At 40.0% G+C, this 13,066-nt stretch overlaps 1 protein-coding gene across 1 annotated transcript in view; it reads right to left on the reverse strand.

Annotated features, from left to right (window-relative positions):
- Positions 1-723: 723 nt before the first annotated feature.
- The window catches only part of TCTN2 (tectonic family member 2), a 64,282-nt gene continuing 51,939 nt past the window's right edge, over positions 724-13,066 (reverse strand). Inside the window, exons 14-18 of the mRNA XM_044275687.1 lie at positions 7,435-7,541; positions 5,384-5,537; positions 4,300-4,410; positions 1,807-1,895; positions 724-1,083 (exon numbers count right to left, since the gene is read on the reverse strand). Of these exons, the coding sequence (XP_044131622.1) occupies positions 962-1,083; positions 1,807-1,895; positions 4,300-4,410; positions 5,384-5,537; positions 7,435-7,541 (583 nt within the window). The 3' untranslated portion in view covers positions 724-961. The remainder of the gene's footprint in view (positions 1,084-1,806; positions 1,896-4,299; positions 4,411-5,383; positions 5,538-7,434; positions 7,542-13,066) is intronic.

The raw sequence follows: 13,066 nt of genomic DNA on the forward strand, positions 1-13,066 counted from the left end.
TCTTCCAGCACAGAAAATCATCTTTCCTATGCAGTCGCTCGAGGTGTATAAACAATGATCTGCTGCGCTGGAACAATGATTTTCTATGGAGACAAGCAATCGCTGTATCTTCTGCTTGTCCCCATACAGTGGAGGCGATTGCTGCATGTAAAGGCCCTCATCTCTCCTGAAGATCTGACAGATATCAGCAACCTCCGGCACTCCTGCTATTGTGAAACTACAACTCCCAGCATGCTCCATTCACTTCTATGGGAGTTATAAGAATAGCTTAGCAAGTTTGCTTACTGGGAGTTGTAGTTTCACAACAGCTGGAGTGCTGAGAGGTTGCCATCACTGGTTTGTATGCAGTATTACAGTACCAGCAAAGTGGATGAGATTCTAGCAAATGTCATCCACACACTACGCAAAAAATCTGCAGTGTAAATTGACATGAAGTATGGATTTGAACTCTGCAGCATTCGTGAATTTCTGCCACTAATTTCACACTTTACAAAGCACCAAAACGTGGACGTATCCGAAAGGAAACGGTCCCATAATTTCATCACATGGATTCATTGGAAATTCTGGCAGTTCCCCTGGCGTCTCTCCAGGTTCATGATACTTATGTTTTGCCCACTGGCAATAATATAATAAGTATAGTTCACTAAAGCGCAGCTCTGTAAGAAGCACCACGGAAAAAGACGGACATTTTAAAGAAAAAAAGCCAGACATCCAGTTTTATAAATCATACTTAAAATATATTTTGTTATGTGAAAATGGCATTAAAATTATTTCAAATGGTAAAGATATTTACACCATTCTATTCAATTACAAGAACACAATCCAATATTTACAATATACAGAACTTGGTCCCATCTGGGCCTGGAAACCGCGAGATGAGACAACCCCTTTAGGCATTTATGTGAGGGCCTGCCTCTTCAAGAGTCCAGGTTAGAGTAGCCTTATACTTTGTGAACCTCTTTTAAAGGGTAGTTTCATTCCAGGCTTTACGGATTCTGCTCCATGGTGCTCCAAGGACTGCGGCACTTATGAAAAAGAAGACCAGGATCAATCCTTTAGCCAGGGTCAGATGTTGTGGTTCTCCTAAAAATCAGACATATGTAATCAATGAACAGTTTTTTAATCAGAAGCACAAGTACTAGAGGACTGAGCACATGAGGAGCCGATCTACAGACAGTGATACCCCATCACTTATTATGGCGGGAGTCTTTAGATCACTTGAAGCAGTCATAGCATAAACATTTGGAACATGAAGGCTTATTTTACAGAAAACATCTGTTGGAGCTTCACATGAAAATGTTTGAACCTGATGGACCCGTGTCTGTTGTCTTCCTCCACTCCTGACATTTCTGACCTGCTTTCCCGATACCTCCCCACCCGTAATCCCCGATCCTCACCGGACCTCCTTCCTTGTTCTCATGTGCATCCCCCATACGCGCAGTTCATTTTGAAGCGGAAGCACTGATCTTCCCACGCATAATATAAGCAGCTTCTACCTTCACCTACAGCGTCTTTCATCTCTCCCTTACAGATTGTAAGCTCTCAGGGCAGGGTCTCTGCCACCTTGTACCAGTCTGATAATAGTTTCATGCTTATTGTACTTGTGTATTTATATTATATATATCCCCCTCTTAGGTGTTTCAAATAAATAATAATAATGACCTATGTAACTATGTGACATTGTATGTGTACACCCAAAATTAGTGGAGACAACACTGCTCTTTTCAAAGTTTTGGTCCCGAATCTGAATTAGTGTAGTTGTATATGTTGTTTGGATTATTGTAGATATTGTATTACGCCTCTTACCTGTGTAATACTTAGTCAGTGGATAAGCAAGCTGCTGCCAGCACACGTCATTCTTCTCACAGTCATATTCTGTATTCGTCATTTGAAATCTAGATGTATAAGGGATTAGATCATTGCTAGAGGTGGATAATGGAATGGATTATATATATATATATATATATATATATATATATATATATATATATACACACACATACATACATACACACACACACACATACACACAAATCAGCGATAACATTACGGGTACGACAAGACTGTGTGGCTGAATGCACCCGGTCCAGCTCTGTCCATCCACAGCAGTCCGTGTACGCACAAATTTTGAAGCCAAGATGGACAGCCATCAGCTGCGAGGGCTGCAGTGTTGCGTGCATTGAGCCAAAACCACTGATATACACATTATGTCATGACAATGGCAGCTGTCAAAGAGTGGGGTATATTAGTCATCAAGTGTCCCATTAGATCCTGAAGTGTAATGTGTTAAAAGCAGGAAAAATGTGCAAGCGTAAGAATCTGGCCAACTTTGACAAGGGTCATATTTGGCTACATGAATGGGTCACAGAAAGTCTTGTGAGGTGTTCCCAATATGCAGTGGTTGATATCTACCAAAAGTGGTCCTGGGAAGGACAACCAGTATACCGGCAACAGGTAATGGGGAGCAAAGGTTTGCCCATTTGGTCCATTGCCAAGGGCACCTACAAGAAAAGGATTTAGGAGCACAACAAATAGTTTTTTGTTTTTGTGCAGGATAAGCCATACCAAAAGGTGTCATTAGAAAGTATTTCATATGATGTAGCGGGAAGATAGAAAACAATTCCAAATGAGGTGAAATTGGAAAACAAAACAAAACACAATTCCACCTTTCTTTCATGTGTTTGGTTTTTTCATCGTTCACTGCACGGTAAATATCACACGCCATCTTTATTCTGCAGGTCAGTGCTATTACAGAGATTCCAACTTCCAACTTTTTGCTATTTTTTAATACTTTTAGAAAATAAAAAGCTTTAAAAGCAAATTTTTTCTTTGCATCACCATATTCTGACACCAATCATTTTTTATATTTCGGTCTATGTAGCGGTGTAAGGGCTTGTTTTTGCAGGGCAATACGAAATGTGCATGTGCCGACGGTAGTCTCGCCAGCACTTGATTGGCCCTGTCGATCAGTGTGGCGACAGGGGAAAGGTGGATGTGAACCTGTGCAAACAGGGTCTAGGCCAGCCCCTGGTGCTTCGTGGGTCAGTACAATTCTACCAAAAGATGATGCCAAATTTATATATATTTTTAGGTTTTAATATTTTTGCACTATAAAAACCCTATTTGTTTTTGTGTGACTATATTCTGAGAATCATAACTTTTTATTTTTCCATCAATGGAGCTGGAGAGTTGTCATTTTCATTTGTAGCATTTTCGGGACCTTTAAGCCCCTTCCTAACACAGCAATTTCACTTTTTTTCATTTTCGCTCCCTGCCTTCCCGGAGCCCTAACTTTTTTTTTTTTTCCGTTCACATAGCCGTATGAGGGCTTATTTTTTGCAGGACAAGTTGTACTTTCTAATGCCACCATTTAATATTGCATACATTGTAGTGGAAAGCATCTTTAAAGACCTGACATCCCCTGTACATGTACGGCAGATGTCGGAAAGGGGTTTTCTGAAATTTTGATACTGATGACCTATCCTCCGTATCTGATCGGTGGGGGTCTGACACCTGTGACCCCGCTGATCAGCTGTTTGAGAAGGCACTGGCGCTCCTCTGAGTGCCGCAGCTTTCCCTAGGCCAGTGATGACACGGCCGTCGATCATGTGGCTTAGGAGAAGCTTAGCCTGATAGAAGTGAATGGGGCTGAGCTGTAATACCAAGCACAGCCACTATACAATGTACATCGCTGTGATGGTAAGAACGGAGAAGGCCGCAGCACTCACAGGAGCACCGGTGCCTTCTCAAAAACAGCTGATCGGCAGGGGTCCTAGGTGTTGGACCCCGACTAATCAGACACGGATGACCTATCCTTAGGATAAGTCATCAGTATCAAAATCTCGGAGAGCCCCTTTAAGAAATGACACTACTAATTATGTGGACTGACTTTGTAACATAATAAACCATTTTCACTGGGAAGTTTTTTGTATTTTTTCTTTAAACATTTTGTTTTACTTTTTTTAGGCCCTTTATAACTGACTTAATCAGTGATATAATACATTCCAATACATTTGCAATGGACTTACAGAGCGATCCCTCTCCTTGTGTAACTGCAGCATCTAAGGGGTTAAACTGGCAGAATTGAAGTTATCGCCGATCCCTGCAGAAGAGGGGCTATGGGATACAACCCGGCTCCTGCCGCCGGGATCACCATGGTGAAAACTATGGCCCAACAGTGATATACATATTTGTCATAGGTCATGAAGCATAGTTTACGGGTAAATACATTGTAAAGGAAATATGTAATTTATTAAATCAAGTAAAGGTGAAATGTTTGCAGTTCCATCATTACAGTACCTTGTGATGCTTGAAGGCACCTGGGCTGGTACTCTGATGAACTGCACAGAGGCGGTCAGTGGAAGTGACAGGTTACAGGTAGGCACACAATTTACATTAACCGTTGAGAAACTGAAAAAGAAATATATGAAAATTCCAACATTGTGTAAAAATGACCCATTACTGAATAATAAAATGCATTTGTTTGGAATGTTTTAGCGCTGTTAAAGGGGCTGTCCTGATATAAACACTTATCCCCTAGCTGTAAAATAGGCGATAAGTTCCTGGTCAGCAGTGGTCTAACCCGTGGGGCCCATGCCAATCACAAAAACAGGCGCCCTTTGTTCCCCCTTTTGAATGAAGGGATGGTCACGCATACGCGTTGAAGCTCCATTGAACTCTATGAGACTAGCCAAGTACAAGTGCTCACTATCTCTGGCAGTGACACAGCGGCAGCAAGCATGCATACTATGCTAAATTCAAATGGGGAAAACGTAGCGCCCCCATTCTCATGATCTGTAGGGAGCCCACCTGAGTGTTTGTGAACGGCCCTTTAAATTTGCATAATTTCCAACAGATGGACTCTGAATCTGCATCCTACAGATGCCACAAAAACTTGGCGACGGGTTTACTGACCTGCACAAAAAGCTGGCCAAGGGAGGAAAATGTGATTAAACAATAAGGCTGGGACTACACAGTGGCTTTGGCCGCAACGCGATCACAGCGTAGCGCTGAAGTTAACCGGATCGCAAGTGTCCACAACTATGGCCCTGCAGTGGTCAAGCCACCCATGTAGCCAAGTAAACAGATTTGCACGGAGAGCCACAGTGGCAGACTGGCAGGTAAGTAATGCATCCCTTATGGTTTTATCACATTTCATCTTCTTGTGCAACTCAGAAAACTCCTTTAAAAAGGCAAAAACCTCAAGAATTGAGATGCAGAGGTAAAAACTATGTATGAACATCTTGACATGTTTTGTTACGACTATAACGCCTTACAAGCACATTTAATAGTAGCTCTAGTGGGAAGCTTCCACCTATGTATGAAGGGTAAAAATAAGTAAAAAAATATCAAGCATGAACAACAATATACTATGGATACTGACCCAAATTTAGCCGCCAGGATCTCTTCTTGGGGAATGCCCTCGACAGCGCCCGTTACTGCTGTTAAAATCTGAATGTTGAGGTTTGAGGGTACCTTTAAACACATTACATTTTCTATGCTGCAGTTCTCTGTACATGTTGTATTGGGGTCTTCATCTATAAAAAAAAAAACACACCAAATTAAAGTTTTTTTCACGATTTATGTAAATAAAGCACAAGTTATGTAAGTAACTGCAACTTTCACATATCATGTCCCAGATTTCCTAATCCTATAGATGGTGTAAGCTTCAACAGGCTGCCCAGACCTGCGCCAGATTGGTCACAGTGGCTCAAGCTGCTGGATCATAAATCCGGTGCAGGGATAGACGATATGGTATGGGCTCATACCAATTACTGGTTGGCTTAATTTGAAACAGAATTTTGTGCCAGAATGTTGAATATTAGGCCCACTTCCTTCCTACAAAGCCCACCCTTTCAAGCAAGTCAGAACAAAAGTGTAGAAACCAAAATTTCACCAATTCAAGCCACTAGATTCTAGACACAGACACATTAGTAAATATGGACCACTGTGTGCTAAAATTCATCAACATGTAGATTTTTTCTGAGATTTTTTAGTCCTGTCTAATATTTAGACATTGTAAACTTAGCCTAAATCAGTCTAAAGATCTTTGAGATAGAGATATATATCTATCTATCTCAACAAAAAGAGAAAATCCAGCTCTTGAACAACAGGAGACACTTTATTTAGCGGTAAAAACTTTCAATCCTCATAGGCAAGGGTATAGTCAACTCGTTTCGGACCTTCGTGTATCAGTCCTTAATCATGATTACTATACCCTTGCCTATGAGGATTGGAAGTTTTACCGCTAAATAAAGTATCTCCTGTTGTTCAAGAGCTGGATTTTCTCTTTTTGTTGATTTGCTGTTGCGACCGTGCTCAATCTTCTCATTTACTCCTTAAATACACACACACACACACACACATACATAAATGTTGTTGCGCTATGGCGCATCTTAATGCACACCCTTTTACTGGTAAGCCATGCCCACTTCAGATTAAACCACACCCCTTATCGAGTTAGACAAGAAACAAATAGTAGCTGTGGTGCAAATTTTGTAAGTCCGTGTCCTTGTGCAAATTGAGGGGCATTTATCGAGCTATTCGTGCCATATTTGAGAATTTTGAGTTTCTCAAAATTTTTGTAAAGTGCTGAGAAAAAGGTTGGGCTTAGCATGAGGGGGCGGAGCATACAGAGACCCGCCAGGTACAGGTATACTAGAACTTCTGCCAAATAATATCCAAAAGAAGGATAGTAATAGTGGCCTCATTAACACATAAAAAAATATAAATTACTGCAAAAAGACACTAATGTGGGACACAAGTTAGAAAGAACTATAAAAAACACTCACATTTTATTAATAGTCATATTAAAAAGTACGTAAAGTGAGATCAAGCCAGTCTGACCATTAAGGGTTTTGATTGGCAGCAGAGGTCATGCAGGCGCTTGATGGTCCTATGGGACCTGAACAGCAGCAGGACTGGGAACGTTAAAGTCTTTTTTTTCGTGTTCAGGGGCATAAGTCCGTAGCACAGGGATTGTCGGCTCTAAGGCCGCTTCAAAAAATACAACTCCTCCTGCATAAAACAAACCTTCATACAACTATGTCAATGGAAAAATAAAAAGATACAGCTTATGAAATGCAAAGATGAAAAACAAAAAACAATCTCTGGCTGCATCCTTAAACAATGTGCTGAGGCTGAACACTACACTAGGACTTGTCACAATCCAGAAGTAACAGTACCGTATTTTTCCAAAAGCGCAGGGAAAATGGCAGTGCCTCTTATGGTGTGAATGCTAATGGCGGCTTCCATTATCGGAGCGGTCAATAGTATGCAAGAGGCACGGGGAGTGGTGAGAAAGCGCTGCGCTGGCTGTACTCTCCGCTCCCTGGTCTTCTTCTGGCCAGCGCACTGCACGCACTAATTTTTGGTATGTTTTACTTCACTTTCATCTTCACAGCTACTTAGTTGCTGCGGTACTTAATCACTTACATATGATTGATACCCATTCGCTTGGATCACTGACATTTGAGTTTCCTCTGATGGCTATGCGACTGACAGAAAACAGTGAATTCTGAAACCAGGAAAGTACATTTCCCCTGCAAAACAGAAGATAATGAAATACAGTATTGTTATTATTACAAGTACAGAAAACCAACAACATCATTTGGATAAAGGGCATTAATATTATTATTAATTTTCCATTAATTTCAAAACACTATTTAATCCAGGGTACTGTACAATAAAGATGAATGGAGTGACAAACTGGTAGAGAGCGGTCCCTGCCACGAGGGCTTACTATCTACAAGGGAAGGAGACAGTAGGCGAGTCACTGTTAATATTTAGAATTTCATTTGCTGGATAATGGGCAGCCATTGAACAGAGTTTCAAGTAGAGATTTGTAAGCGGTATTCTGGTTAGAAACACTTTCTATGCTGCAACAGACCTAACTGTCTGTGAACCATGTCCAGGTTGGACCGAAACGTCGGCCGTGTCAACAAAATAATTAAAAACCTAAAAGCAATTTAATTCCTATCCAAGTGCTGTGATATTTCATGATATTATCATTTGGGGATCACCCTATTATTGAGCTAACCACTAACCTGCCAACCATTCACTTTTCTTTAGTTACAGGGAGAGATCTGCAGCAGAAAACACACGCCCCCAGAGAAAGGACACGCCCCCAGAGAAAGGACACGCCCCCGAGCTGCAGCTTGGAATAATCTAGCAGTAAATAGAACAATGAATGTGGAGATCTCTGGATCCATGTGAGGTACAGGGCTGGTTCTAGTTTTGTTAGAAAGAGATTGTCATGTCCTATATGGTGTGTGATTTTTATTTTTTACATTGGTCATGGGATAACCCCTTTTAAATAGAAGTCACACAGCCCCACTGTGCCCCCCTACGATAGTGCCAACCACACAGCGCCCCCCCCCCCCCCATGACTAAGCCAGTGCACCATTATCTGTCCCTGTGCTGTGCACCATTCCTTGCCAACATGGAAAATACTGTATATGTGGGCAAACAGCAGAGGCCATTCACATGTATCTACTAAGAACTGCAATGATAACGATGAAGACTACAATGATGAGAGAATTGAGCTGCTGTCTCATGTAGACACTCTGTCTGTCCTCTTCATCAGAACCATGAACCTGCTCTTTGACAGCCGTATCTATCTTAAATGGGTAGTCCCATGAAAAATATTCTACAGTTTTCAAAACAGCACCTGGATCTGCATAATTTTGTAATTGCATGTAATAAAAAATGTTGTATAGCTACTGAGTTATTCAATAAAATGTATCTGTTATACTGCTACCTAAATTCTTATTTCTTTGTCCCACTCACTGAGAAGGCCGAACATGCTCAGTTTCATCCTTAAACTGCCTCCTGAGCTGTAATAGGTAAAGAGCTGCAGCAGAAAAGACACACCTCCTGAGCTGTAATAGGTAAAGAGCTGCAGCAGAAAAGACACGCCTCCTGAGCTGTAATAGGTAAAGAGCTGCAGCTGAAAAGACACGCCTCCTGAGCTGTAATAGGTAAAGAGCTGCAGCACAAAAGACACGCCTCCTGAGCTATAATAGGTAAAGAGCTGCAGCAGAAAAGACACGCCTCCTGAGCTGTAATAGGTAAAGAGCTGCAGCAGAAAAGACACGCCTCCTGAGCTGTAATAGGTAAAGAGCTGCAGCAGAAAAGACACTCCTCCTGAGCTGTAATAGGTAAAGAGCTGCAGCACAACAGACACGCCTCCTGAGCTGTAATAGGTAAAGAGCTGCAGCACAAAAGACCCGAGCTGCAGATCTCTGGATCCATGCGAGATACATGGCTAGTTCTAGCTTTGTTAGAAATAGGTTGTCATGTCCTATACGATGTCCGATTTTCATTTTTTACATGATTCATGGGATAACCCTTTCTACTCCAGGCCATTTTTTGCAAATCTGACATGTGTCACTTTATGTGGTAATTGCTTTGGAACACTTATTTATTCAAGCCATTCTAAGATAGTTTTCTCGTGACACATTGTACTTCATGATATTCATAAATTTGAGTCAATATACTTCACCTTTATCTATGGAAAAAATGCCAAATGTACCAAAAATGTTAAAATTCAAAATTTTCAAAATTTCAATTTCTCTGTTTTTAAAACAGAGCAATTCTTTACATTTTTAAGAAAGTTTCCAAAACCCACTTTTTAAGGACCCGAAGTCACTTTGTGGAGCTTACATAGTGGACATCCCCCATAAATGACCCCATTGTAGAAACTACACCCCTCAAGTTACTCAAAACTGATTTTACTAACTTTGTTAATCCTTTAGGTGTTCCACAAGAATCAAAAGGAAAATTGAGATGAAATTTCTAAATGTAATTTTTTGGCAGATTTTCCATTTTAATCCATCTTTTCTTTAACACATCGAGGGTAAACAGCCAAACAAAACTCAATATTTATTACCATGATTCTGCAGTTTACAGAAACACCCCACATGTGGTCGTAAACTGATGTAAGGGAACACGGCAGGGCGCAGAAGAAAAGGAGCGCCGTATGGTTTTTGGAAGGCAGATTTTGCTGGACTGGTTTTTAGATGCCATGTCCCATTTGAAGACCCCCTGATGCACCCTTACAGTAGAAACTCCCAAAAAGTGACCTCATTTTGGAAACTAAGGTGCCAGTTTTTTTGGGGTACATATGATTTTTAATTGCTCTATATTACGTTTTTTGTGATGCAAGGTAACCAAAAAATGGCTATTTTTGACACAGTTTTTATTTTTAATTTTTATGGTGTTTATCGGACGGGGTGGATCATGTGATATAGTTATAGAGCCGGTCGTTACGGACGCATTGATACCTAATGGCACTCATATATCCGGAAGACTGCGCAAACATTTGATTTTATTATATTCAAATATTCTGCAGGTGACAAATTACTAAAAATCAAACATCTAAAATCAACATACAAGATACGTAAATTGTAGTAGAAATACACAATAAAACCATTAAAACGTCACTAAAATGACGATTATTATGTTAAAAGCTGAGGAATAGGGTATTCGTTGAACCTATGTGCCTAGCAGCAAATGTAGTCAGGTCATCAAATAAAGGTGATCGTTCAGGCTGGGTGTCGATCAGACCATCACCATGTATTCGATAACCACAAAAATTAAATAACCGCAATTCACAATATACTCTGGTTAACAGATAGAATAGTCATTAAAACCAGAATCTCGATTGGATAGTCACCAAATATTCGGCATTAGTAGTCGCCATTAAACATGTTGGAATGCATTTGTATAATTTTCCCAGATAGCAGGATGTGGTTTCAGTTCGATTATTGGCTGTGAGTTGCAAGTGATGTATCGATCCAACACTATGTATTTGGTTGGCTCACAAAGTCAATATTTCGTTATAGAAATTATGGGTTCTGACTTCTTCCTCAGTGGTAATCTGGAACCCACCTTACCACCTTTTTATATCCCATTTCCTGATTGAAATCCGGTGAAAACCAAAATCCTGTCTTGGACCATGATAGCGGTTAAATAGAAAGTCTGACCTGGATTTTGATGTACAAAGTCACTTTGATGTTATTAGTGTTGTTAATCAAAAATATTGCATCTATCCATGGTTTTTGACTAGCAGATCGATGTATTGTGTCAAAATCTTACTTTTGGGAAAACAAAAAAAAAACGCATGGTGCAGTAACGGTGCGTTTTTCATACGGTTTTTTCCCCAGTGCGTTTTTTTTGTCCAATGCTGCTGAAAAGACATTCCTAACAAACTGGATAAAGGATTTAAAGTTATCGTAATTCTTTCTCAAGATATACCCTTTTTTAGTTACTAAAATAATCCTCATCATGTGAATAATCACATAACTGATTGTAAAAATATACATGAATAGATAAAAGCAAGTTCGGCATTTAATCCGTGTGGGATAAGGGTATCCAACTCAAAAATCCATCTTGATTCTATTCTAGACATTTTATCCATATGGTTCCCACCCCTCCAATCCAATTCGACCTTTTCTATTGCTGTAAAGCTCAAATTTTTTGTTTGTTGGTCATGGTATTCTTTGAAGTGTTTTGAGAGTGGGTGATCCATGTGGCCTTTTCGGATATTTTTTAGATGTTCCTCAATCCTTATCTTTAATATCCGTTTAGTCCTCCCTACATAGATTTTATTACAAGGGCATTTTATTACGTAAATGACACTCATAGTGTCACACGTGAGATATTCCTTTATTTTATGTCTAAGTTGGTTTGTTGGGGATATTATCTCAAGAGTTGTTCGTGGAAAGCATGTAGTTCGGCAGTTAATACACACACCACACCTATAGAAACCATGGATTTGTAACATTCTGTATTGTGTTTTTGTTGGTCTTCTTCCTCTTTATCGTGGGGGCTACCTTAAGACCTAAATTAGGAGCTTTACTGTACACGATCTGCGGTATGCTCGGGATCAGTGAACCTATCACTCTATCTCCCTTTAAAAAGTGCCAGTGTTTTTTAACTATTTGTTGTATTTTTCTATACTGGGCATTAAAGGGCAAGACCATTCTTATAATTTCCTCATCCTTATTTGTTCTTCTCCCTTGTGCCTGGTCAAAAAATGCAAGAACTCAATACTTTCATCATAAATCTTTGATGAGAGGTATATATTCCTATCATTCTTATTCAATGTATCTATGAAGGAAGTTAGAGATCCCCCATCCCCGTTCCATATTAGGATGATATCATCAATGTACCTATACCATAGCACCAGGTCCGTCCCCAGCCGAGGTAAAACAAACCTCTCCTCCCAATCTGCCATAAAGAGGTTGGCATAGCTGGGGGCGAACCTGGTGCCCATGGCGGTACCGCACTTCAGGACAAAATAGCTTGACCCAAAGCGAAAGTAATTGTGGGATAGGATGAAGTTCACACTATCCTCCAAGAAGGCTATTTGTTCTGTCTTTAGTCTGCCCTCCATTGTCAATTGATCCCTCATGGCTTCTATTCCTTGTTGGTGATTGATAATAGTATATAAAGACCGCACATCTAATGTGCATATTGTCCATTCGGGGTTAAAGGTCAGCCTCTCTAAAATCTCTATAATTTGCGTTGTGTCTCGAATGTATGTCTTCATATTTTTTACTGTCGGCTGAAGATGACTGTCTATATATTTTATATTTTTCGGCCCGGTGGCTGTATGGGATTCTTGTGAATTTTCGGCAGACAGTAAAACATAGGTATCCTTGTTTGTGTATCACATATGAAATCATGCTCTTGTTTGTTTAGTATGCTTCCGGAGACTCCTCTTTCACATAATGGTTTGAGCTCCTCTTTGTATACCTCAGTTGGGTCTGATTATAATTTCGTATATGTGATCTCATCCTCTAATTGTTTCATACATTCCGCATTGTATTCTTCTGTATCAACCATATTCTCATATTCATCAAAACAAGCCTTCGCATCACATAAGTCCGAAAAAGTTTTAATTATGAAAGTTCTAACTACTAAGTTTTAATATGCTTTTATCTATTCATGTATATTTTTACAATCAGTTATGTGATTATTCACATGATGAGGATTATTTTAGTAACTAAAAAAGGGTATATCTTGAGAAAGAATTAAGATAACTTTAAATCCTTTATCCAGT

This window comes from Bufo gargarizans, chromosome 1 (assembly GCF_014858855.1).
Source record: "Bufo gargarizans isolate SCDJY-AF-19 chromosome 1, ASM1485885v1, whole genome shotgun sequence".
NCBI classification, from domain to species: Eukaryota; Metazoa; Chordata; class Amphibia; order Anura; family Bufonidae; genus Bufo; species Bufo gargarizans.